We start from the raw sequence: 23,832 nt of genomic DNA, 5'->3' as shown, positions 1-23,832 counted from the left end.
GGTTTTCCTATTTACCACTTTTCACTCCACAGGTTTTTGCCTCACTTCACGGTCCTTTATAATCTGCCAATAGCTATGCTACTTGATGTAAATCCTCTCCAAAACACTGGGTTTAGACAAGGTCAGCCTTACACAGCTTCCTCGGTATTTTGACAGCATGCTTGCAGACACCACCGCAACTGAGGGGAAGCCAAAAAACAAAACGGAAAAAGATACAAAAAACCCAGATGTTGGGTAATAAAACAGACTCAAATCTGACAAGTTTTCCATAGATATAATCCTGCTTAGAATTTCTGACTACCTCTTCTTTCCGCGTGAAGGCCCAGGGGTCCTCCCCCCTCCATTTCTCTAAGTTGTGCCAGCACTTTCCTCCATGCTGTCTCCCCTCTCTAGACCATGAGGCTGAAGGGACAACAGGCTTGAAAATATAGTCTGGTCAGAACATAGGGGCATTCCCTCAGCTGCCATGGGGACTAACAGGTTTAGGCTAGTGCTCTGGGTGCTTTCACGTAGAGTCAGTGGCTGGGATACACCATCACTGAAGTCTGTAATTATAAAGAGTAAGAAGAAAAGACAGGAAATGGGTGGGGCGTTGGGAAATACTTCTGGAGCCTAAGAAAGTTAAAAGTTTACCTATGCATCCTAAAATATGGAATTTAATACCTTAAGAGATATCAGTAAGAAAATGTATAGAAATCAGAAAAAGCTTAAGCCATAAACAGCTAAGTCATAATAAGTGTCCAAGGAAAAATGGAACTGAACAGTGCCAGCATGCCTTCCCACACACTCCTGGATCCATGTGACAACAGGAAGTTATTAGAATAGAGGCAAGGGAGTGTCTGAACTAGAGCAGATAGAGGTAAGCCTGCTAGCTGGCCTTTCTGTCACAGAGGCCCCCCAAATATCTGGACAAACACCAATGGGTTATTGAAACACCCTCACCCCAACTCTAGCAATGCTGTTGCCCTGGACACCTAGAATGATCCTCCTGTCATAACCATCACTCCATCACCTCACCCTCCGCTGACATATATCGCCATTAGCAGAAAATGCCTTGGTTTAGACAATCAAGACCTTGCCATCATCAAAACACGATGAAAAAGAGAAAAGACAGTTCTGGAGCAGGTCAGAAACCGAAGCTACTCTTCATCCCCTTTCCCTTCCCTTCAAGTTCACCAGATCACTCAAAACTGCCTGTCATCCCAGAGACTACATCTGGAGATTACAGACGTAAAACATGCTTTTGTGAAGGACAAAAATAAATACATAACGATGTAAGAATGAAGCAGAACTGTTTCAAAATAGCAAGCTTTCGTTTCCAATTCAACGCCAACATCATTCACTAATTTTACCAGAAGAATAACACAGGCAGTACCTGACTCTGATCAGTCCAGATCGAGGGGAGATCTCATTTCTAAAAGAATTTCCAATCTGGGCAGCAGCAAAAGGCAATTTTCCTTGGTTGAATTCCAAAAGTCGTTTGAAATTCAGGAAAATCCCCTGTGCAGTTTCTGGTCTCAAGTACCTATAAATTTAAATAAATCAGTCTGTTACAAAGAAAGAAATTATGTTCTCCAACAAATCTGAAATTCTAGATATAGATCCTAAAAGTCCTAAATATATTCATACAAAGCTGTACGGGCCCTAAAACGGAGTTTCAGAAATAGCTATTTCCCTCGATAACAAACATTCTCAAGTATTAGAGAATGTATCAGGTAATTGGTATAGCAATACTACTGTTTTTTAAATTTTTATTTAATCACTCATTAGTCAAACACCACCTCTCTCATAATGTCCCCAAAACCTCTGATATTCTCCTGACTATCATGTACATGGAAGCAGATGACAATTTTAGATCTTTTCGAAAATAAGACCCACGAATTAGAGCAGCACTGTGGAGCTAAGGAAGCCAGTACAGGCTAACAGTCAACATTAGAGCTCACTCATCACAAGAAGCCAGGCAATTTTTGAGGTTTTTCATACTCTTTCCTTCTTTGCGGTATTTTACATTTTCAGCCAGAGGCTTCTTCTGTATTTCTCCACATTTTAAAGATATAGTCAAGCAATACACCATTACAGCCATTGTCCTCTTTTCAATTTCACAGAAAATATTCTGCACAAAACATCAACTAAGAAAGTGTTCCCAAGAACCTACTTCAAAATAAATGTTCTGTGAAAACAACTTTAAAACAAAAAACAAAATAAAATTTTACCCTCTTCTCACTCTAACACACCAACTCTTCATTTTTGTGGTCCTTTCCAGATTTCATCCAAATATACGTATAGCTACAGTTTATATGCATACTTATAAGCAGAATGTATATAATTATGTATCCTTTCATTTATTTTATACTTTCCATTTTCTAAATAATCGTAAAAATTGCTCCTATTTAACAGCTGCAGAGTATTCTACTAAAATGATCTACTTTATTTAACCACTCCTAAATTATTGGATAAAGAGGTTATTTCTACTTTTAATTTATATCCTCTTGGTAAGTATAGTTTCCTTTCCCTTTGTTTTTCTTTTCTTTTCTTTTTTACTTTTTTTTTTTTGAGGAAGATTAGCCCTGAGTAACATCTACCGCCAATCCTCCTCTTTTTGTTGAGGAAGACTGGCCCTGAGCTAACATCCATGTCCATCTTCCTCTACATTATATATGGGACGCCTGCCACAGCATGGCTTGCCAAACAGTGCGTAGGTCCGCACCCAGGATCCGAACTGGCAAAGCCCGGGCCACTGAAGTGGAACGTGCACACTTAACCACTGCGCCACTGGGTCAGCCCTTCCTTTCCTTTTGAATTATTTCCTTAGATAAATTCCTAGCAGTGGGATGACAAGTCAGAGGGTACGGACAATTTTATGAATCTCTGTATATATGGCCAAAATAAAAGCCTTACCTTTGGCCTCTTTTCCACAAAATACCTCAAATCAATCCGGTGTCTTATTAAAATAACCCCAGTAATACATTCTGTCACAATTAATGTTTATTACTCTTTAGTTTCTACTCCAGGAAACAAGATCTATCTAGCTTCACCTAGCAAAAACCTACTCTCTCTCACCCTAAAATGAGACCATAAGAAAAATATCTGAAGCTATGAAATGGAATACTCTGGAAAAGTTTGTTAACGATGGACAAGGAATCTGGAAATACAGATTCTAGTTCTGGATGACATTGTAAACTGCTCAGGTTTTCCTTATCTGTGAAAACCACATCTTTTAAATCAACAAGCTAAACTTATGTTGAACAATACGGTAGGCCACTAGTCACACGTCTATTTAAATTTAAATTAATCAAAATTAAATAAATTTTGAAATTCAGTTCCTCAGAAGCACAGAGCCCCATTTCAAGTGCTCAACAGCCACATGTGGCTAACGGCTAGCATATTGGACAGCACGGATTATAGAACATTTCCATCACGGGAGAAAGTTCTGTTGGACAGTGCTGATCTAGACTAAATAGGATCTACAGTCTCCTTCAGCATAAGTGCAATGACTTTCAGAATCATTCTTCAACTGTCTCTTCTGCCCTTTGCAGCTGTAACTACAAGATAAGATGACCACACACTTTTATTTTACGGCAAAAAAATCATCATATTCACTAAAAAAAAATTATATTCGGAAAGAATTAGAAGAAATAAAATTTAAGAATATGTTTGTCATTATTTCTCCTTAATATATTTATCTGCACTTTCCACATATCACTTCTCAAAATTTTTCCTTCATGATTGATATTGATATTTACCCTTTATTTCAAGCAATTTTAATAACTGTGTTACATAAACAATAAGTGATACGTACCCAGGCATGTTTCCTCCAGGCCCAATGAAGGTCTTGAACATCAAGTTAAAAGACACCGGAGGGGACAGATCATTTCCAGTAATTGGGGATTTTACATTGTAATTCACAAAAAGATCCCCGAGTTCTTGCTGTCCATAGTTATCGAGCTAAAGAATAAGTCAAGGAAAAAATTAAGACTGAGAAAAAACAAGGCATAAGATATTACATATAAAACCCCATCTTTCATTAAAACTCACACAAAATAAGAACACTACAATTCACCTAACTCTTAAGATATGCACAGTAAAACCATAACCAGTCTATACACTTTGCATTTACCAACAGAGAAACGGAGTATCTTTCTGGGACTGACCTAAAACCCACACATTCACCCTTACACAATGAAAGATAAGGCAGAATACCTCTTGTTCAATTGCAACAGTCACTGGTTGGCAAGAATCTGAAATCACGTAAAGTTTTCAAAGTTGAATTTTACCACTCTGCGCATATTTAAGAGTCAGGTGCACTTCCCTATTAATTAAATGTGCATGTAACTTTCCTTTCCTGCTAGATGTTGTTCCTTGAAGGCAGAAGCTATGTCTTACTCATCTCTGCATTTTCCAGCGTCCTCCACATTCTACACACTGATGATCAATGCCAACCCCCTAAAATGATGAATGACCTCCAATTCAAGAATTCCAAATGACTTCAACAAGCCATCTAATAGTAAAGAATATTTAAAACTTAAAAAGAAATAATCTCGTAATAGAAACAAAATAATTAGATAAATCAACTCATGGCCATAAGAACTGAGGCTTTGAAACCAGAAAAACCTGGGTAAATCACCCAACTTTACCACTTACTTGGGTTGTGTGACCCAAGATTAAGTCCTTACCTAAGCTCTCTGAGCCTCAGTCTGCTTATTTGTGAAATGGGGAGAACATAATCTACCTCACTATGAAGGGCTACTATGAAGAGTGAATACATAAAATAATATATGTAAAGTATATAGCACAGGGCCTAGCACACAGTAGCTACTCAATAAAAGACGACTATTACAACTAAATTTGCTCCCCTCATAAATGCAATGAACATTTTTACTCCACAGAAAGGTAACCTACTCACACTAACTACCTGCTCCAAATTTGAATAAATAATTCTTTAAAAAATTAAGCCATCTGGACTCTATTTCTATAGAAATTCTAGGGGGAATGCACAAACTATCATATTCATACCATTAGCCAGGAGACTGGATCACTGAGGAAAGTGTTCCAGGGACTTCAAGATAAGAATACCATAAACATTGGCTGGTCTCCCCAGGACTCGAGGAGAAAGTCAAAGAGTCTGTGGAACATCAGTGGTTCCCAGGCAACTCAAGAATATACAGTGCTTTTCAATAGAAGATATAATGAAAAAAGAAGTCAGGAAGAAAAGATTCCGAGGCTACACACAGGAATCAAAACCCCTATGGAGGGGAATTTGGCAATATCATAAAATTATTAATATTTACCAAGGTAACAGCAAGGAGGTTCGCTTTTAAAAGATTTTTATTTTTTAGAGATATATAATGAAATATTTGCAGATGTAAAAACTGATGTTCAAAAAAATTCCGAGGGGGGCCAGTCCAGTGGCACAGCGGTTAAGTGTGCACGTTCCACTTCAGTGGCCCAGAGTTCGCTGGTTTGGATCCCAGGTGCAGACATGGCACCGCTTGGCAAGCCATGCTGTAGCAGGCGTCCCACGTATAAAGTAGAGGAAGATGGGCATGCATGTTAGTGCAGGGCCAGTCTTCCTCAGCAAAAAGAGGAGGATTGGCAGCAGATGTTAGCTCAGGGCTGATCTTCCTCAAAAAAACAAAAAAAATTCAGAGGAAGAAGGCAGGAAAGTGAGTAGGGAACAGATTCAACAAAATCTGATAATACTGAAGCAAGCTGATGGGTACATAAGTACTTATTATACTATTTTCTATTTTTATATGTAGTGAATTTTTCACAATAAAAAGTTAAAAAATGATTTTAAAAACTGGTACATGCAGAGATGGGTCAGGAAAAACGGACAGAGAAGAAAAACAAGAGAATTAATCCTGAGCATTGAATCCACGTAAGAGGAATACAGCTCTTCCTACCACGGAGGGTGAGTCAGTGCCTTTTAAAGAAGTCATCATGCTTCATTAAAGCTGAAAAGGAGTCACAGACACTAACAGGTGCAGAAAATGCTATTATGTGCTCAAGCAACAGATAGGCCTTGAGCCATGAATCCACCAGGGCCACTTCCTATGAGCCCCTAACTTTTCACTGAAGATTATATTGACAGCCGTATGTATCTATCTACCTATCTAGCTATCTATATCCGATAAGGCAAATCAAAAAACAGAGTGCACTCCTAGAACATGAATTTGAGATGAAACAGAAAGTCAGTGCTCAAACCATAAATTATGATGTAATAAATCAACTAATTACTTCCTGCTTCTGACAATTCACTTGAAAATGAATGAAACTGTTAGGATTGAAGACACATATACACAAAACCTTAGTAAATCTAACATTCTGAATGGGAAACAGAATAATTTAGGGGTAATTAGAAGTGCTTTTCATTTCTTCTTTCTAATAAAGATCATGCCTTTGGAAAAGTAAGGAAATGAGAAACAAATGTGCAGCTATAAGTGTCAAAATACAAGAATCAATTTTCTAAACCATGAGTAACAATACTAAAGCAGTGAGCTTCAAGCAAGGGATAAAATATACTTGACGAGGACCAAAATAAATTGGCAGATGAGTCAACAGTCAGATTAAGAAGATTTTCAATTTAAATGAGGAAGGAAAAACTTTCTCAGCTAATGTTAGAAAGCTAGACATCACAGAGAAAAGTTAGCAGGTTAAAATAAATTAGGGCAACAGTGGAAGAGTATCCAGTAAATTCTCATGAGAAAAAAGCAAACAGTTGGGGAGTCCTACATTTCAGCCTCACATATGTACATACCAATGTAAAGAAAATATATATAAACACAGCAGTGGTGGTTGTTTTTTTGACCCAGGGAAGTAAATAAAATTTAAGAGGTGAGCATTGGCGGACCTCATGATCAAACATGGTGTTGCAGAAATGTACTTTGCTTAAATGGGTACATGAGGTGAGACATCAGCAACATGTACACATGGACATGTGCATCTTCCTGGGGCAAAGACGTGCAGTTTTGATCATATTCTTAAAGTACTGTGTAACCCAAAAAGAAGATAAGAACTACTTATGATACAGAAGGTAGTCCTGCACTTGGTGAAAGTCAGAATAGATTATCTCAATGGTCCCTTTTGGCTTCCCTAAAATTTGTCAACTCAAATAGAAATTATAGAACATTAGTCTACAGGAAAAGCAGGGGTCTGCTGACCAGTTTCTAAGAACAGCAGCATGTCTTTGGGGAAGTGCAACCAGAGGCAGATCAAGCAGCTGATGAGACAGTGCTCATAAAGATATTGCCCCCCAATCTCCACACTAACACTGAACAGCATTCATCATTTGTCACTCCGCGGGTTTTTGCTATTAAATCCAGAAAACTGGTTTCCAAGGAGAGAGAACAAATTCTACGCCTATTTACACTGACTTGTTGGTTTTGGGTAATATAAAAGGTCAGCCACAAAAGGTAGAGAGAGAAGAAAATACAAGTACAAAAAGAGATGCTATGAGGGAGCGAAGGCAAACTCTGCTTCCTTCCAATGGCGGCCTGGGCCAGCACAACATGGACTTCAACAGTCATCAAATGCTGAGACAAAGACAGCAGCCACCTGAGTTCCTGTGACAACATTTCTCAAGGACTCACCTGAGCCAAGACACTTTCCATCTCTGATTTCTTCTCAGCAGAACACTTCTTATCAGACATCAATTTCTGTAAATGAGCTATAAGAACAGTATTGGTACAAGTCAATTTCAATCATTGGGAAAAAGGACAATGCACTTTTGAGTTTCAATGCTGGACAGGTAAAAAAATGAATCTAAGGATACTGTTCTTAACTTATATGAATTCCATGGTTAATTTTACAGAGATAGTCGTGATACTGTCTTCTTTTGCTGACTTAGAATCTCTATCTGTATATAACTACTTTCTTTAAAATAAGGGACTTGATCTGTAAACTTAAGACCTGTGCACTTTACTCTTTATTTGTTATGCCTCCCCAAAAAATTTAATAGAAATATTTGCGAAAAGTTTAATCTAAACCCTTTGTTTTGATTAATCCTACTTGAAAGGATATTTATCTGAGATGAAGAATCATACCTTTTAATAGATGGTCAGCACGAAAACACTCTCCATTTTTTACATCTTTCACCATGAAGTCAGCAAATTTGTCTACATGGCCAGAAGTCCTAAGTTAACAAATACCAAGCCAATTTGTCATTTTCATACAAATTAACATATAGATTTTACCTTATAAGACAATCTTCCTTTTATATGTTTATCAATAGTTTATATTTGTATATCCAAAACATGGACACTCCCATATCTATAAAGGTGCATCCATGGTAGATAATAATGTATATGCCAGAGAAAATTCTTCCTTGAATCTATTCCCACCCTCTCCCCAAGTTCTTGCTTCCCACGGGAAAAAAGACAACTAGATTATACTTTTTCACAAGTTGTCATAACATCTGTGCTACTTTGCAGAATCAATTAATCCATGCCTATCCTATTATTATTTGATCTAAGCAAAGGCTAAAACCACGGGGAATCTGGCTAACCAAGAATTTGTTATAATTCAGTATAGACACTGAATCTTAAGGAAAGAGTTTTCCGCCAACTGAAACCTGTAAAGACACTGATATTATCTCTATACGGTTCTTATTAGTGGAACAAGTTGCTAAAGCGTAGGTTGTCCTGATCTTTTAGATCCATCATCAGGAATTCATTGTCCTAACTGACTGAAATTATTAAGAGAAAGCCTAAAGAATGCAAACAGTGAAAATCAGCTCTTTTTAGTTAAAGCAGGCAACATTAAAAGAATGAAATGATGAGATACAAAATGGTAAGAATTCCCCTTTCACAGTTTTTTTATATTGGAGAAACTCTGCCTTGCTTTCAACAAATTTGGTAGGAATAATCTAAATTTCTGCCTTGAAACTTCAATACAAATAGTAGTATTTGATTTAAAATGTATACACACCTTTGCCCAGAACTTCTAAGAACAATACTAAGGCAATAATTGGGGATAGACACAAAAATTCATCTATCAGGTTGTTCAGTTCAGTCAAAAGTCAGAAACAATTTAAATGCCTCTGATATGGTGCTAGCTAAATAAATTATGGCACAGCCACAAAATAGAATACTACACTGTCATTAAAAATGTAGAAGAATATTTAATAACATAAATAAATGTTCACCTACATTATGTGAAAAAAAGCAGTGTGCTACTAACGTATATTGATATAGAGACTTACAGAGAAAAAAGACAGGAAAGATAAACACAACAATTTTAACATGGGTATATGTGGGCAGTAGGTGTCTATCTTCTCTGTTTTTCATTTTCCAGACTTTCACAATGAATGTGGGTAGTTTTTGTAATCAGAAAAAGTTACTTATATATGCATGTTAAAGAACTCTAGCTGTCAAAGTAGAAACCTTACTTTAAAACTGGCTCAGGGGTGAGCATGGTGCAATCAATCTCCAGGATCTGTTCCTCCTGGATAAAGTGCTGCCTCCAGGTCTGAATAATATTGTTCTTCAAAGCACATCCAACCGGCCCAAAATCATACAGACCACTTACACCTGTAAATCATGAACAAGGAGAATGTCTACTTTACCTGGTCACTCTGACAAATGAAGGCAAGGAGACATGAGAAACTGACACCTGCAGGACTTCACATACTCCCTAAAGATGCATTAAAGTCAACAATTCTAGTCCCTCGACACCAAAGAGCCTTACTTTCGGCTCGCTGACAGAAGTAAAATTAAAAAGCTCCTATTCCATTTACTATTTCCATATTAAGAATTTCAAGTAGGATTAGCAAAAAACTAAAAGCAAAAGAAGTTCCCCCACATAGGAGAAATAGAAGGAGAAAGCAGATTACAGTCATGCGCCACACAACGACGTTTTGGTCAGTGACAGCCCGCATATACGACAGTGGTCCCATAAGATTAGTACCGTACAGCTAGGTGTGTAGTAGGCTGTACCATCAAGGTTTGTGTAAGCACACTCTATGATGTTCGCATGATGACAAAATCACCAACGACCCGTTTCTCAAAATGAATCCTTGTTGTTAAGCGATGCATGACTGCACAGTTATGTGTCATAGAAATTAGACAATAATGTTACATCAGCTGATAGCAGTGATCTAAAATTTTAGCACCCAATTCTCTAACTTATTCTTGGATATTTGAGCCACTATTTAAACCTCAAGAAGTTAAACATTTAGAGATCTGCTTAGCCAAATTCAAATCAAGTTTCAGTGGCAAAGTACTAAAAGTTTAATATTGGTGCAATGATCTCTGTTGACTACGAAAAATATCATTCTATATTTAATCCGTCCATTTTATTTGCCTACATATCTTCAGATAGCATTGAGGAAGATGTTGAGATTTATCTACATACCTGTGAAAAGTGTTTTCTCCCGGCAGTTGCCATAAGGAACAATGCAGGAACTAGGTTTATCACTGCTCTTGTGCGCTTGTGTGGAAGTGCACAGTACTGTTGGCCAGTGTTACTAGGGCCCTCTAGTGCTCCGAAATCTCAACTGCATTTTAAGAAGAGTCTATCTGATATGCACACAGACACATCAAAGGCTTAAGACCTGGGCTGCCAAAAATTCCCTATGTCCTAATGGAGAAAAGCCATTTTCAAGATTAAGTAGGGTGGAGGGAAACAAGGACAGGTGTTACAGCAATGGATGACTCTAGGCAAACGAAAACAAAATATCTACCCTCTGCTGCATGTGAGCTGATACAGTGAGACATCAACTGGCAAGCCACATTTTTGATTTAAGAAAAATAGTAAAGCCACTGACAACACAACTGTTCCATCATTAATCCCCTACCTCCATAAATAGCAAAAGCTTGATCGTAGAAAAACCTCCTCTTCAGTGTATCTTCCATTTTTGCTCTGTCTACAATGTCATCTTTGGGCTGTAATGCTAACTCCTGTAAGGATTTTTAAAAAGAAAACATGCAGTTGGAGGAATGAGTAGGAATTTGAATTTATATGCATGAAGTTAGTTTATTCCCCAGTAGAATTCAATATAATTTATCAGAAAGATTTTGATACTCTTAGAAAAAACAGAAACCTTAGGGTTTTTTTCCCCTTTGAGTTACAGAAAAGATACCATTACTTAATTATTTAGGAAAGTATACAATCATTCCCAAGATTACAAGACTAAGCTTGCTTAGATGCAGATACTCATGAGCAATATCTGAACTTTTAGTGGCTCACTGTAGCAAAATAGTGACTTAACACTCCACACTATTTCAGTTTGGTGATGGGAGATTTATTGCTTGAAAGATTTGGGAGCAGGTATTAGATGGATAGAACTTTCCCTTAAAAAAAATTTTTTAACACAAAACCATTATTTCCAGGCATAGGAGAATTCATAAGGAAGAGCAAGTATAACGCCCTCCCGGGAAATTCATGGAGTGTACTGAGTCTAGCATTTGGGGGAAGGGGCAGGTCAGGGGTCAGGAAGGCTTCCCAGAAAAGGTGACACTTTGAGGCGTACTTTGAAAGGATGAGGAGTCCCGAGGTAGAGGAGGAGGAGAAGGCATTCTGGATAAACGGAGATAAAGCAAATGATGCTTGTTCAGAAACTTTTCTAGGTCGTTCCCACCCAAAGAGATTGAATAAAGATGAACAATCCTATACCTATTTACGTTCCTATTTTAGGATCCCAAGACTCACCTTTGCTTCCAGAACCCTCTTCCGGGCTTTGAGCTCAGCTACTGCTTTGTCTACATCTACTTGGGGTGCTTTATCTTCTTTCAGTTTTCGCACAAGATCTCCCTAGCCAACAAAGAGAATTTATACTCAGGATTGGTTTCAGTAGTCAAGAAAATCAAAAGTCAAGAAAAGTTAGAAATGTGTTTTTAAGCCTGCCTTTTAAAAAGTATCTGTGAAAGAATGAGGCAATTCAAATGTTTAATATGCAAGAGGTCGTTATGAGTAACTGAAGGTCTCCACCCTCAGCATTTATAACCCAGGAGAATACACAAACAAGTATACAAATCACTATGCTCTAAGGATGATTACTACTAGTGTGTTTTTTTCTTTCTTTTAGGGGAGGGGACAGGTAGAAAGGAGGAGAGAAAAGCATTGATAAAAGTAGGAAAGAGCAAGATTCTTACTGAGAGCACAGAAGAACCAATAAACAGACCACACTCTCTTTGAATCTCTCCTCTCTCACTTAGAAAAATGACTGTCTTGGTTTTCCACCTACTTCTCTGACCATCTCTTCTCAGTCACTACTGACTCATCTTCTTCTACCTTTTTCTTAATTTAGAATTTTTTCCTTGGTAATTTCTCTATATTACTTTGTTCATTTCCAACAACCTCCCATCTGTCCACTGATTCCCACACTTGCAGTAATGTGGCGGAACAAGCACTATGGGAAAGCAAACAAACAAAACACTACATACGTGGTCTGGGTACTTCAAGCTGAGAAAGTAATCAGACTGATAGAGCCCTTGGTGCCCAAGGGAAGCAACTGCTGTTTAGAGGAGTAAACTTTCCACATAGGGCTTTCAGGATTTTCACAGATTAAGCTCATCAAAATAACAAGCACTCAATTCGAAATGTTAAAACCCATGTGGAAACAAGCCACCATTAGTGAGACTCAGCAGAAATGACAAATAATAGAATTAGATCCTCCAAAAGTAATAGAATGATGAAATATCCTTTTTAAATACTTAAGATGTTTTTAAAAAATAAAAGGAGAGGGGCTGGCCCCATGGCCGAGTGGTTAAGTTCACGCACGTTCCTTGGTTCAAATCCTGGGCACGGACATGGCACTGCTCATCAAACCACGCTGAGGCAGCGTCCCACATGCCACAACTAGAAGGACCCACAACAGAGAATATACAACTATGTACTGGGGGGCTTTGGGGAGAAAAAGGAAAAAAATAAAATCTAAAAAAAATAAAAGGAGAAATCAAAAACATCGGAGTAAAGAACAAAACTACCAAAAGCAATCAGGGAACTTGAAAAAGAACCACATGGATCATCTGGAAATGAATCACTGAAATGAAAAATTCACTAGACAGGTTAAAAAGCTGATCAGACAGAGGTGAAGAGAGAATTAGTGACCAAGAAGACAGACCTAAAGAAATTATCCATGGATAATCCACTGAACGTAGCAGAAAAAGATCTAGAAATATAAATGAGGTAATGAGACATAGAGAAGAGAATGAGAGTCTGACATTCATCCAACCAGAATTCCAGAAGAAAAGAATAAAGTTATAAAGGTTATATTTAAAAAGATACTGGCTACTAATTTTTCTCTAACTGCTCAAAGACATGAATTCTCAGATTTAGGAAACAGAATGATATCTAAACAATATACAAAACAAAAATCCATACCTAGACAAGCTGTATAAAACAGAGTGCTTAAGAGGAGTTAGAGTTAAAGACCTGGGTTTTATTCCCTAATCAGCTAATTGCAAAATCCTGAGCAAGCTGAAACCTCTTTGAGCTTCAGCTGCCTCAACTACAAAATCAAGATTACAATACTTACCTCACTGGACTCTTATAAGGAGTGAATGAAACAATTTAGGAAGAACATTTTCAACAGTACCTAATACACAGTAAGTATACAAAAAAATGAGTTGTTGTTATGCTATAAAACCTCTCAATTAACTGTAGCCAAGTTATTTTTCAGATACTTTGAATCCAACTTGTTCAGAACTGAATTATTTTTCTCTGCCCCAAATTTGTTTCTTCTCCTGCATAATGCTCCTCATTTGTTAAGGGCAACAAAATTTACCATTTTCCAAACAAGAAACATCAAGTTTATTTCCAAATTCTGGTCAATTTCACTTCAGAATTTCAAATCTAATCTCTCCCTTTCTCCCCTTATAGACGAGACTGCTACAACAGACTACCAGTTTGTCTCTCATCCAAAGGTGTCTACACTAAGATTACACTTGGCCCTAGTTGCCCTAATTCATGTCATTTCTCTCTCACTTTCACAAGGCTTCTGTTCACAGCACAGAGCCTCTCCAATTTGATGACTATTCCTACCTCCATGCCTTCAACAATGTTTATCCTCTTACCCAAAAATGCTTCCCTACACTTAAAGAAATTCTTCCACATCCTTCATGAAGCATTTCCCTAATACTCCAACCTCACAATAGCTCCTTGAGGACGTTTCTCCCCTTGAAGCTGTCTCAGGTAGGGGTTTTCTCCCATATCCCTTTGATCCTCAGGGGCTGGAAATGGGATCAATGTCCTCCTTATTCCCCTCTGTACTTTCAAACTGATTCCTCTTTCCTCCTTCTACAACTCCAACTCCTTTGCAGGACCCGTCATCACCATTTCCCCTTGTTGTTGACGTTTTCCAAGCTCCCACTTACTTCCCCTCCTTCAACGACAGTCTCCCTCTCCCGCAATTCAGGCTACTGTGGAATGTCCCAGTCAGGAGGTGAAACAACCATTTATAATCACCTGAACCTAGAGCTTACCTATAATCAGAAGTAGTTTTGCAGTTTTTTTTGTTTTGTTTTGTTTTGAGGAAGATTAGCCCTGAGCTAACTGCTGCCAATCCTCTTCTTTTTGCTGAGGAAGACTGGCCTTGAGCTAACATCCATGCCCATCTTCCTTGACATTCTATGTGGGACGCCTACCACAGCATGGTGTGCCAAGCAGTGCCATGTCTGCACCTGGGATCCGAACCAGTGAACCCCGGGCCGCCGAAGTGGAATGTGCACACTTCGCTGCACCACCAGGCCAGCCCGCCCCAGATTTAAAATACACTGAATTTCCCAGGAACGTACCCAGGAAAATGTAATTTAAAGGAAGGCTATATATTGCTTTGTTCAGAATTTTACAAGAAGTTATTACTTGAAACAAACAAAAATCATGTGACCAATGGCAATGCTGCTGTGGTATCTGAGCAACCAACACACTATCCCTTATCCTGGTGCATTTACAGCACCTGTATTCACAGCAAATCTATGTAGAGGTATGAGCATCTGCTTGCTTCAGCATAACTTTAATGGAATCACACCCAAAAAGTTACATACTGAAGTACATATTACTTTATTTCGTTGTGTTACATTTAGAGCATTATGAGTACACGTATTTTTTCTTTAATTAGATTTAGTAGATATTTTGTATGAATTTCATTACAGGATAGTAACAGGGAATTCCAAAATATCTGGTGTAAAAGAGGACACTGGGTCTGAGAGTTCAGAGCCACTGAATTAGTTATTCTCTTATTCCTTATCATACACAAATGAGTCTGTTCTGTTATTATACTAGCAGTTTTTATTCTATTATCTTGACCTCTCTAGCTAAAGCAACATCCTCAGTCACCTTCTAACTTTATGTTAGCTTCTTCGTTACACTTACGATACCTGAAATCACCCTATCAATGCGTTGGCTTATTTCCATACACGCATTTTACCTGCCCCCGTCTGAAGACAGGAATTTTGGCATGTCGGTTCTGGCACTCAAATATTTGTTGACTGATCTCACAACCTGAACCTAGCACAGTGCCAAGCACTTAGTTTTCAGTTAGTATCTACTGGCTTATTCTTTACGCATTCAGTGGTTCTTTTCCCTTCCTCTACCTATCAGAACACCTAGCTCATAAATGTTCGCCAACAGTGCTTTTTGATGGGGATGAGAACCCTGTGGAAGCCTTTGTTCTGAAAAGAGGCTGGCAGGTAGCAGTTCTTTTTGAATGCCTGACAGAAGCAGGCAAGCAGTTCTTCTGAACATCTACCCCTGTGTGTCAAGTACTGGCACTCCCACATATTTCATCTACTTTTTCTCTCATAGAATTTGTGGGCCCTTAAGAGTATTGGTGAGAATCTCAGCTTACCTTTTCTTTTGGAGCTTCTCAAAGGACAGTGGCAAGCAAGAACACAAGTAAAGGTAAAGGCAGGAAAAATTTAAAAGTAATTTCCCTGAATCACTTTTTCATCTTTTAAGGTTCGGGCAAAGAATTAGGCACACATACATTCAAGGAGAGCTAGCTATCACACAGAAGCAGCGTGAGAGTGAGGACTCCTGGTTGTTAGTGCCATTGAGTCAATTCCAATTTCTAGCAATGCTGTGTACAGCAGAGCAGAACCCTGCCCAGCCTTTTTGTGCCACTACCCTCCGGCACTTTATCAGACAATGCTCTGCTGCTACTAATAGGGTTTTCACGGCCTATTTTTCGGAAGTGGGTGGCCAGCTCCTTCTTCCTAATCTGTCTTAGTCTGGAAGCTCCACTGAACCCTGTCCACCATGGGTGACCCGCTGGTATTTGAAATGTCGGTGGCACAGCTTTTAACATCACAGCAACATGCAGCTGCCACAGTGTGACAACCAACAGATGGGCAGTGTGGTTCCCTGACGATGAAATGAACCCAGGGAGCAGTGGTGAGTGTGTCAAATCTTAACCACTATTAGATCACCAGGGCTGGCTGAGGATTTCTACACTGAGTCAATCATCTCTAAAATGCACAAAGAAAGGAAATAATGATGCTTATTCTGAATAATGGAATAATTAAAATGATTTGTAATGATCCAATTCTGAAAAAAAAAGAATTGGAGGTAACCTAAACGTGGATGAAAGTACTTAGGGATTCCTAATTTCCAATTATTTTTCTTCTTTCTTCACCATCCAACTATATTTTGGGGTATGGGTGTGTGTATTAAAAGAAACTGATGAGAAACATTACCAACATCTCTAAATTACTCTTAAGAAATGTCAACTAGAAGTATAGTTCCTGAATATCCTCTTACCATAAAGACATAGATTCAAACTAAGAGCCTGCGATTATAAAGCAAAGTGGTACTAGATGAGAAACCATTCCAAGGGATCTGCTTCTTGGATCCTTCACACAGACCGTGGTGCATATCCAGCTGGCCAAGAAAGAACAACAGGAAAACAGTTCCTCACCTTTGTAAGGTGTTTGGCTTTACACACATGGGGCGAGAGGGTTCTTGTTAAGATGAGTTCATCTCAGATTTCCAAGTGTTTTCCAGCTATTGACAAAACTTCATAAACTTTCCATTTGCCCTTTGGGGTTTAAGCAAGAGCTTTAATGGGCACTGTCAGTTCAGAAAACCAAAGAAGAGGAAAATCCAGGGCTCCTCTTACTACTTAAGAAGAATCCTAAGTCTTCTTACTACTACTAAGATCTGGGTTTTATCTGTGTCCTCCCAATTACAGTACAAGAAAATATGAAATACTAAAACACAAGTAATGTTATTCACACATCTATTCCTATATGATTTAGACAATAAATCATCATTTAAAGACCACCCAAGAAATCATTAAAAAGGGTTTTCTATCATCCTATTTTACCAAACCCAGAAGACATCAATCCTCTAGTAAAGATTCTAAATGTTATCAAACCGGCAATCACAAGAAAATATGTGAGCTCCATGCCAGCCAGCACTGGTTTCATAAAACCAGCATTCCAATAAGCCACAATCATTTCAGAATAATACCTAACATTTTACCAAGTGCTTACTCAGTACTGTGGGCAGCATTCTCAGCACTTCACATGAACTATCTCATTTTAACTCCATTCCCATATTATGGATGAAGAAGTTTGGCTACAGAGAGGTTAAAAAAATTTGCTGAACATCACTAGCCAGTAGATAGTGGAGTCAGACCCAAACTCGGGAAATATAATTTCAGAGCCTACACTTTTAATTCCCAGGCATACCAACACAAAAATAGGCAGGGGTATAAAGACAGCCCATCTAGCCATTCTTCAAAAACCTTTCCTATCTTGACAATTATTAAGTTTCACTGCAGGTTAAAATAAATTCTTCACAGGGCCAGCCCAGTGGCGCCGCAGTTAAGTTCACATGGTCCGCGTCGGTGGGCCGGGGTTTGCCAGTTGGGATCCCGGGTGCGGACATGGCACCTCTTGGCAAGCCGTGCTGTGACAGGCATCCCGCATATAAAATAGAGGAAGACGGGCATGCATGTTAGCTCAGGGCCAGTCTTCCTCAGCAAAAAGAGGAAGATTGGCAGCAGATGTTAGCTCAGGGCTGATCTTCCTCAAAAAAAAAAAAATAGTTAAAATAAATGCTTCTTGGTTATTTTTCTCCATACTAGTTACTTTGCTAGAGCATCAAGCTACATCCACCTAAATCATTTCAAAGCAGCCTCTTAAGTCCAGACAATGATACTAAAAATACCTAAGCAAATCTCTACACCAGCTCCTCCCTAAACCTCCAGATCAAGTGAACGCCACCTGAACAGGTTTGCTGGCACTGAGGGACCTTGAGACATATACTTCTTCAGCTACTGATTCTCACTTAATGTTTAGACAAAGTCAAGGCGGGGGGGGGGGGGGGGGGGGGCGGGGGAGGGGGACAACTCTTGACAGAAGAGTGTGGTCAACACAGTTAAATGCTGAAGACAGTAAAATATGATCACAGGAGAGCACCCTTCAGGGTACCAGGCAGGGGCAGTGGTGGAGGCTGAGGGCAGAGAGCAGCAGACAGAAGAATGAACGGGAAACGAGAAAGCAGAGACAGTGAGAAATACACAGTGGAGAACCCTGGCCTGTAAAGCGAAAAATGGGCTGAGGGAATGGAGCTTCTGGGGGCTGAGTTCCAGGTAACAGCCCAAATCTGTCTTCACACAGATCAGACAGTTCCACTTCCCTACAGCAACAGCGCTACAGCTTTTTGGTCTCAGAATTCCCTCATAGTGTTAAAAATTAGTGAGGACCCCAAAAAGTTTTTGACATTGTGGGTTATTTCTATCAATTTTTTCCTGTATTAGAAATTAAAATGCAGATTTTATAATATTTACTAATTTTTTTAAAGTAATAAAAGCTTGATATGCGCTAACATGTGTAAAAACAACATTTTGTGAAAATAACTATTTTCCAAAATAAGACAAAAACTAGTGAGAAGAACGATAGTTTTATAATTTTGCAGATGTCAATTTCTAGCTTAATAGAAGACAGCTAGATTTGTGTATCTGGCTCTGTCGCAATGTGGGATTGTGGGTGAAGCTGACGAAGAATATCAAACATAGTTAGAAAACGGAGAATTTTAAAAGCCTTTTCAAATTATCGTGGATATTCTTCTCTGATACTACACCAAAACTCTGACAAGTGATAGTTTCTTAAAGTTTATTTCTTAAAGATTAGTAGCAACAGGGAATTGGAAACTACAGCAATGAATTTTTGGTACTCTGTTTCATTAAATCCATTAACATATCTTAGACTCAGAATGGCCAGATCTTTTTTTTTTCTGAGGAAGATTAGCCCTGAGCTAACATCCATTGGCAGTCCTCCTCATTTTCTGGCTGAGGAAGATTAGCCTAACATCTGTGCCAGTCTTCCTCTACTTTATATGTGGGTTGTCAACACAGCATGGCTGACAAGTGGTGTAGGTCCACGTGGGAGATCCAAACCCACGAACCCGGGGATCCAAACCCGAAAACCTAGGCCGCTAACGGGACACGTGCCAAACTTAACCACTATGCCACAGGGCCGGTCCCTGGATCTTTTAACAATACCTGATTTTATAACATCATGCATTGGTCATTTGGAAAATATTGGTAAATGGAGTTAAGTAGATCTTCCAAATAGTGATCCATTTACTATACAGTATCAAAACCCCACATTTGTTAATATCACCACTCATCACATCAAAAGCTTGATGGTCACAAATACTATCAATTGTTTTCTCGAAACGACAGGCTCACTTCACTCACTTTCCAGAAAATGAATGCCTAACAGTACTTTCGTCAGACATTTTACAATGTTCTATGAAAAAGAGCAGACAGTTCAGCTTGCAACTCAATCATACGAGTGTTTTTCCTGAGACAATCATATTTCAGTATGCTTTATGCACACTTCCCACTTTGTCACACAGAATATTAATAAGATGTAAGAACAAAGGTCTGGAGTTAACAAAGTTAATAATTTTTACACTCCATCAAGGATACTCCAAAGCAAAACTGATTTGGTTTTTTTAGCTGTTGGAGTATGACAGAGAATACAATAACTCATTTTGGTGTCCCTTACTTGATTAGTGCTAAGCGCAGGCAGTTTTACCCACCACTGTTTTTGCACCGTCAGTGCAAATATCAACACAGTGAAAAATGAAAATAATGTCTTAATTTTAATATGAAAATGGCTGTTACCCTGGGGACTTCCAAGGGTCTGGAGACCACACTTTGAGAACCACTGCCCTAGACCAACAATTCCCAAACAAGACACTCCAGGACAGAGTTTTCACCAAAATATGGTAAAAGGTGGGAAACAAAGGACAATGTATTACATCTTTTTTCAAAGCTAAACCTACTAAATACAGATGACTGGGGGCCAGCCCCGTGGCCCAGGGGTTCAACTTCCATACGCCCCACTTTGGTGGCCCAGGTTCGCAGGTTTGGATCCTGGGTGTGGACCTACTCCACTCATCAGCCATGCTGTGGAGCCATCCCACATATAAAGTAGAGAAGACTGGTAGAGATGTTAGCTCAGGGCTAATCTTCCTCAAGCAAGAAAAAGAGGAGAACTGGCAGCAGATGTTAGCTCAGGGAGAATCTTGCTGACAAAAAACAAAGAAAAAGGAAAAAGACTGTCCTTTACTCTGGGTATGATCTGCCCTTTTTATGTATTAAAATATCCTTTCTTTTATAAATAGAAAGGGGAAATCAGAGGGTAGTTTGATGACTGTACTGATTTTTTTAATGCCCTTACTTGGCAAAATAAAGACTGGCCACCCTACACACTTCCCAATTTTTTAGAAAATCAATTGTCCTAGGGTGCTCTTCAGCAAACAGTGAAAGCAGTTGTCTCGATGCTCTGAAGCCTTCCTACAAGTTCCATAACTAATTCTCCAGGAAATAACTGGAAGGAAATGCCATGGGCAAATACATTTCCGTCAATCAACAAACCAAACCTTTAAAAAATAACAGCATCAGGGCTGGCCTGGTTGCATAGTGGTTAAGACTGCATGCTCTGCTTTGCCAGCCCAGGGTTCATGGGTTCAGATCCTGGGCACAGACCTACACACCACTCATCAAGGCATGCTGTGGCAGCATCACATATACAAAACAGAGGAAGACTGGCACAGATGTTAGCTCAGGGACTATTTTCCTCAAGCAAAAAGAGGAAGATTGGCAACACATGTTAGCTCAGGGCCAATCTTCCTCACAAAAAATAAAAATATAGAAAAAAAACCCAGCACCCACATAGCCTAGTAGAGTAGCAAATCTATATAAAACACATATTTGCATGAAACACGTCACTAACAAGGCCAGCTGTTAAGCACCTTCCCCCTCCAAGGATGTCTTCAATTGCACAAACTTCACAATGAAAATATGTAAAACGGATAGATGTGACAGTGTGCCCCATTTCCTCATAAACAAAAACAGAGGTTTAACTAAATAATCTGTAAATTCCCTTCCAGCTGACACTGGAATCAGTGTGATTCAAAGCTCCAGAGTTAACTGATATAAGTGTGGTCCCAGAAAATTAGAAAAAGAACCTGAACTAACTTTCACATTCAGAAAAATATCTTCAAGTACAAAAAAAGTTAACAACCAAGCCAACATAAACAATAGACAAGACAGTACTCGCATCGGACGCTTGTTCCACGATGAAAGTTTACTTCAGTTAACTAGTTCCACAGTCTTAGTACAGATGGATAATTTGCAGTGCAGTTCCAGGCTAACGTGGCAGAGGGAGGGGTTTGGGTGTGTGTTTTTCCAAATTAGATGTATTCTGCCTTCTACAGAGAAGGAGATGAAAAAAAAAAATTGAGAGTTACAGAAAAGACAAAGGAGCCACACGTAATTTTATTTGGGGAGGGTGGGTGGAGGGAGACGCATACACAGCATTCTGATACCAACAATAAAAAAGAAAAAATTAGGCCCACAGTGAAATTTCAAAATAACATACTACTGAATCAGTCAGACTCAAACTGGAGAGAAGACGACACGGCAAAGTGGCAGAATTTGCTGAATTTGCAGCAGCTCTGCCCCAGTGAATTATTTCTGAGAGAGGGTTCCTCCCTCCCTAGCTAAGGCAAGTTATTGCATCAGGCACCCGTGCAGGAGAAACCCGTTCGGTGTTTACTACTAGGTGATCGATCCCCGGGGTCCTATTCCAAGCTTTGGGCTCTAACTGACTGGATGTGAGGATCCATTTGAATTAACCTTTTTCCCGTCCCCTCTAAATTCTGACATCCATGCAGTGCCCCCAGAAAAAGGAGGCCCGCATTGAATCACAAGCCCTTCAGCCCGTGAAACCTCCCTCCTTTCTGCAAAAGCAAATTTCAAAATGTTCCATACGAAGGACGGCTGACTTCACCGAGGAAGTCAGCAACATTTACAGTTTCCCAGGTTTACCGTCTGAAAGCTCACTCATTCCGAATGGCCCTTTCAGAACCCAGAAAAGATGACCAGAGCGAAGGACGATGAACTCACATCATTATTAGGGGGAAAAAAAAGTTTGACACCTCCCCACATCCACGTTTCAACTATTTTTATTTCCCTAGCCGATCATTCGGCTAACTAAGCCCTGAATGGAGGAAGACGACAAAGAGGAAACAGTATTCAAAGCATCCCGAAGATTAAAAAAGAGAGTGTGGCCGTATGAAGAAAGAACCGGCAGCTTCGGCTCATAATGGACCAGGGAAGAATTGGCAGCCTCGCCACCCAGGGTGTACAAAGAAGACAGCTGAGACTGGAAAACTGAAGTTGAGGTGACTGAGCGAGGACAGGAGGAGACCCAAAGGTCAGAAATCCTTCGTAGGAAGAGGAGGCGCGGGCAGTCACCAGGAACGGGAAAGAAAAGCAGATCGCGAGGGGAGGGACGCAGGATGTCGAAGGGGATCCGAGGAGTCACCCAGGGAGAGGGGAGGACCGGGGTCCACGGGAGGGCAGGTGGCCGGCCCACGCGGGGACTTGGGTCCAAAGTGGGGGAGGCGAGGGAGATGCCAGGGCACCAAGGGCTTTCAGAGGATGAAGGAGAGGGGTAACCGGCGAGATGCAGGTGCCCGGGAAGAACAGAGGATGACCAGGAGGGGACCAGGGGAGGAGAGCCGCGGGCCGAGGGGAAGGCGCAAAATGCCGGTACCTGCTGGCGCACGGCTAGCCTGAGAGGAGCCAGCACCTCCTCAGCCCCCGCGCCGTCCATGCTGCTCCGGGAGGCGAGGGCGGGGAGCGATGTCGGGGAGCGGGCGGGCGTGCTGAGCGGCCGGCGGGCGGGTGGCGGAGGCCGGGCGGGGAGCCGGGGCGGCAGCGACAGCAGCAGAGCGGCGCGGGCGACTCTAAGCAGCACCGGGCGCGGAGAGGGCATGAGCCGGCGGCCCTGGCAGGTCCGAAGCAGGCGGCGGCGGAAGCGGCGCGCGCGGCCCGGCCCGGAGCATGATGAAATCGCCGCGTAAACGCCGCGGCGCGCGCGCAGCCGCACATTCCCCACCCCGCGGCGCGGCGCCGCGTCGTCGCCGGCAGATTCGACACAGAACCCTGAAAGGAGCTGGAATCCTTGAGTCTAGAGAAGGCTTGCTTCACGTTGGGCACCAGGGAGGGCTGCGTGGTCTCAGATCGCCTGCCTGCGAACGGATTGGCACAAAGAGGCGTCAGGCCACCCCAATAGGGTGGACGTTCAAGGACGGAGCTGCATCCGAGACATGCAGACTGAGACGCGCAAGGACCCTCAAAGCATAGGCTTCGTACACGGGCACTGACGCTCGAGCTGACCTATGGGAATACAACACTTCTGTTTCTGTTCTTTCACCCCCTGAGCCTTAACGGGTCATAAAACATCAAATCAGTTAGGGACTTAGATTCAGTCTTGCTCCAGCTCAGGTGTTCCTCAAATGAGGAAACAGGTCAAGAGAGGTTAATGATTTGCCCAACTCTTCACTTCCATGTCTTGTCAAGACAAAAGC

General features: G+C 40.4%; 1 protein-coding gene across 1 annotated transcript in view; it reads right to left on the bottom strand.

Moving 5' to 3' along the window:
- Positions 1-23,371, bottom strand: part of GARS1 (glycyl-tRNA synthetase 1) — a 43,815-nt gene extending 20,444 nt beyond the window's left edge. Inside the window, exons 1-8 of the mRNA XM_044765301.2 lie at positions 23,016-23,371; positions 11,647-11,748; positions 10,793-10,895; positions 9,386-9,527; positions 8,043-8,131; positions 7,590-7,666; positions 3,800-3,945; positions 1,376-1,525 (exon numbers count right to left, since the gene is read on the bottom strand). Coding sequence (XP_044621236.1) covers positions 1,376-1,525; positions 3,800-3,945; positions 7,590-7,666; positions 8,043-8,131; positions 9,386-9,527; positions 10,793-10,895; positions 11,647-11,748; positions 23,016-23,237 — 1,031 coding nt within the window. The 5' untranslated portion in view covers positions 23,238-23,371. The remainder of the gene's footprint in view (positions 1-1,375; positions 1,526-3,799; positions 3,946-7,589; positions 7,667-8,042; positions 8,132-9,385; positions 9,528-10,792; positions 10,896-11,646; positions 11,749-23,015) is intronic.
- Between the last annotated feature and the right edge of the window lie 461 nt (positions 23,372-23,832).

The sequence above is a fragment of the Equus asinus genome, chromosome 1 (assembly GCF_041296235.1).
Source record: "Equus asinus isolate D_3611 breed Donkey chromosome 1, EquAss-T2T_v2, whole genome shotgun sequence".
Taxonomy (NCBI): domain Eukaryota; kingdom Metazoa; phylum Chordata; class Mammalia; order Perissodactyla; family Equidae; genus Equus; species Equus asinus.
The sequence above is the reverse complement of the archived record's forward strand: the minus strand, read 5'-3'. Positions and strand labels throughout refer to the sequence as shown.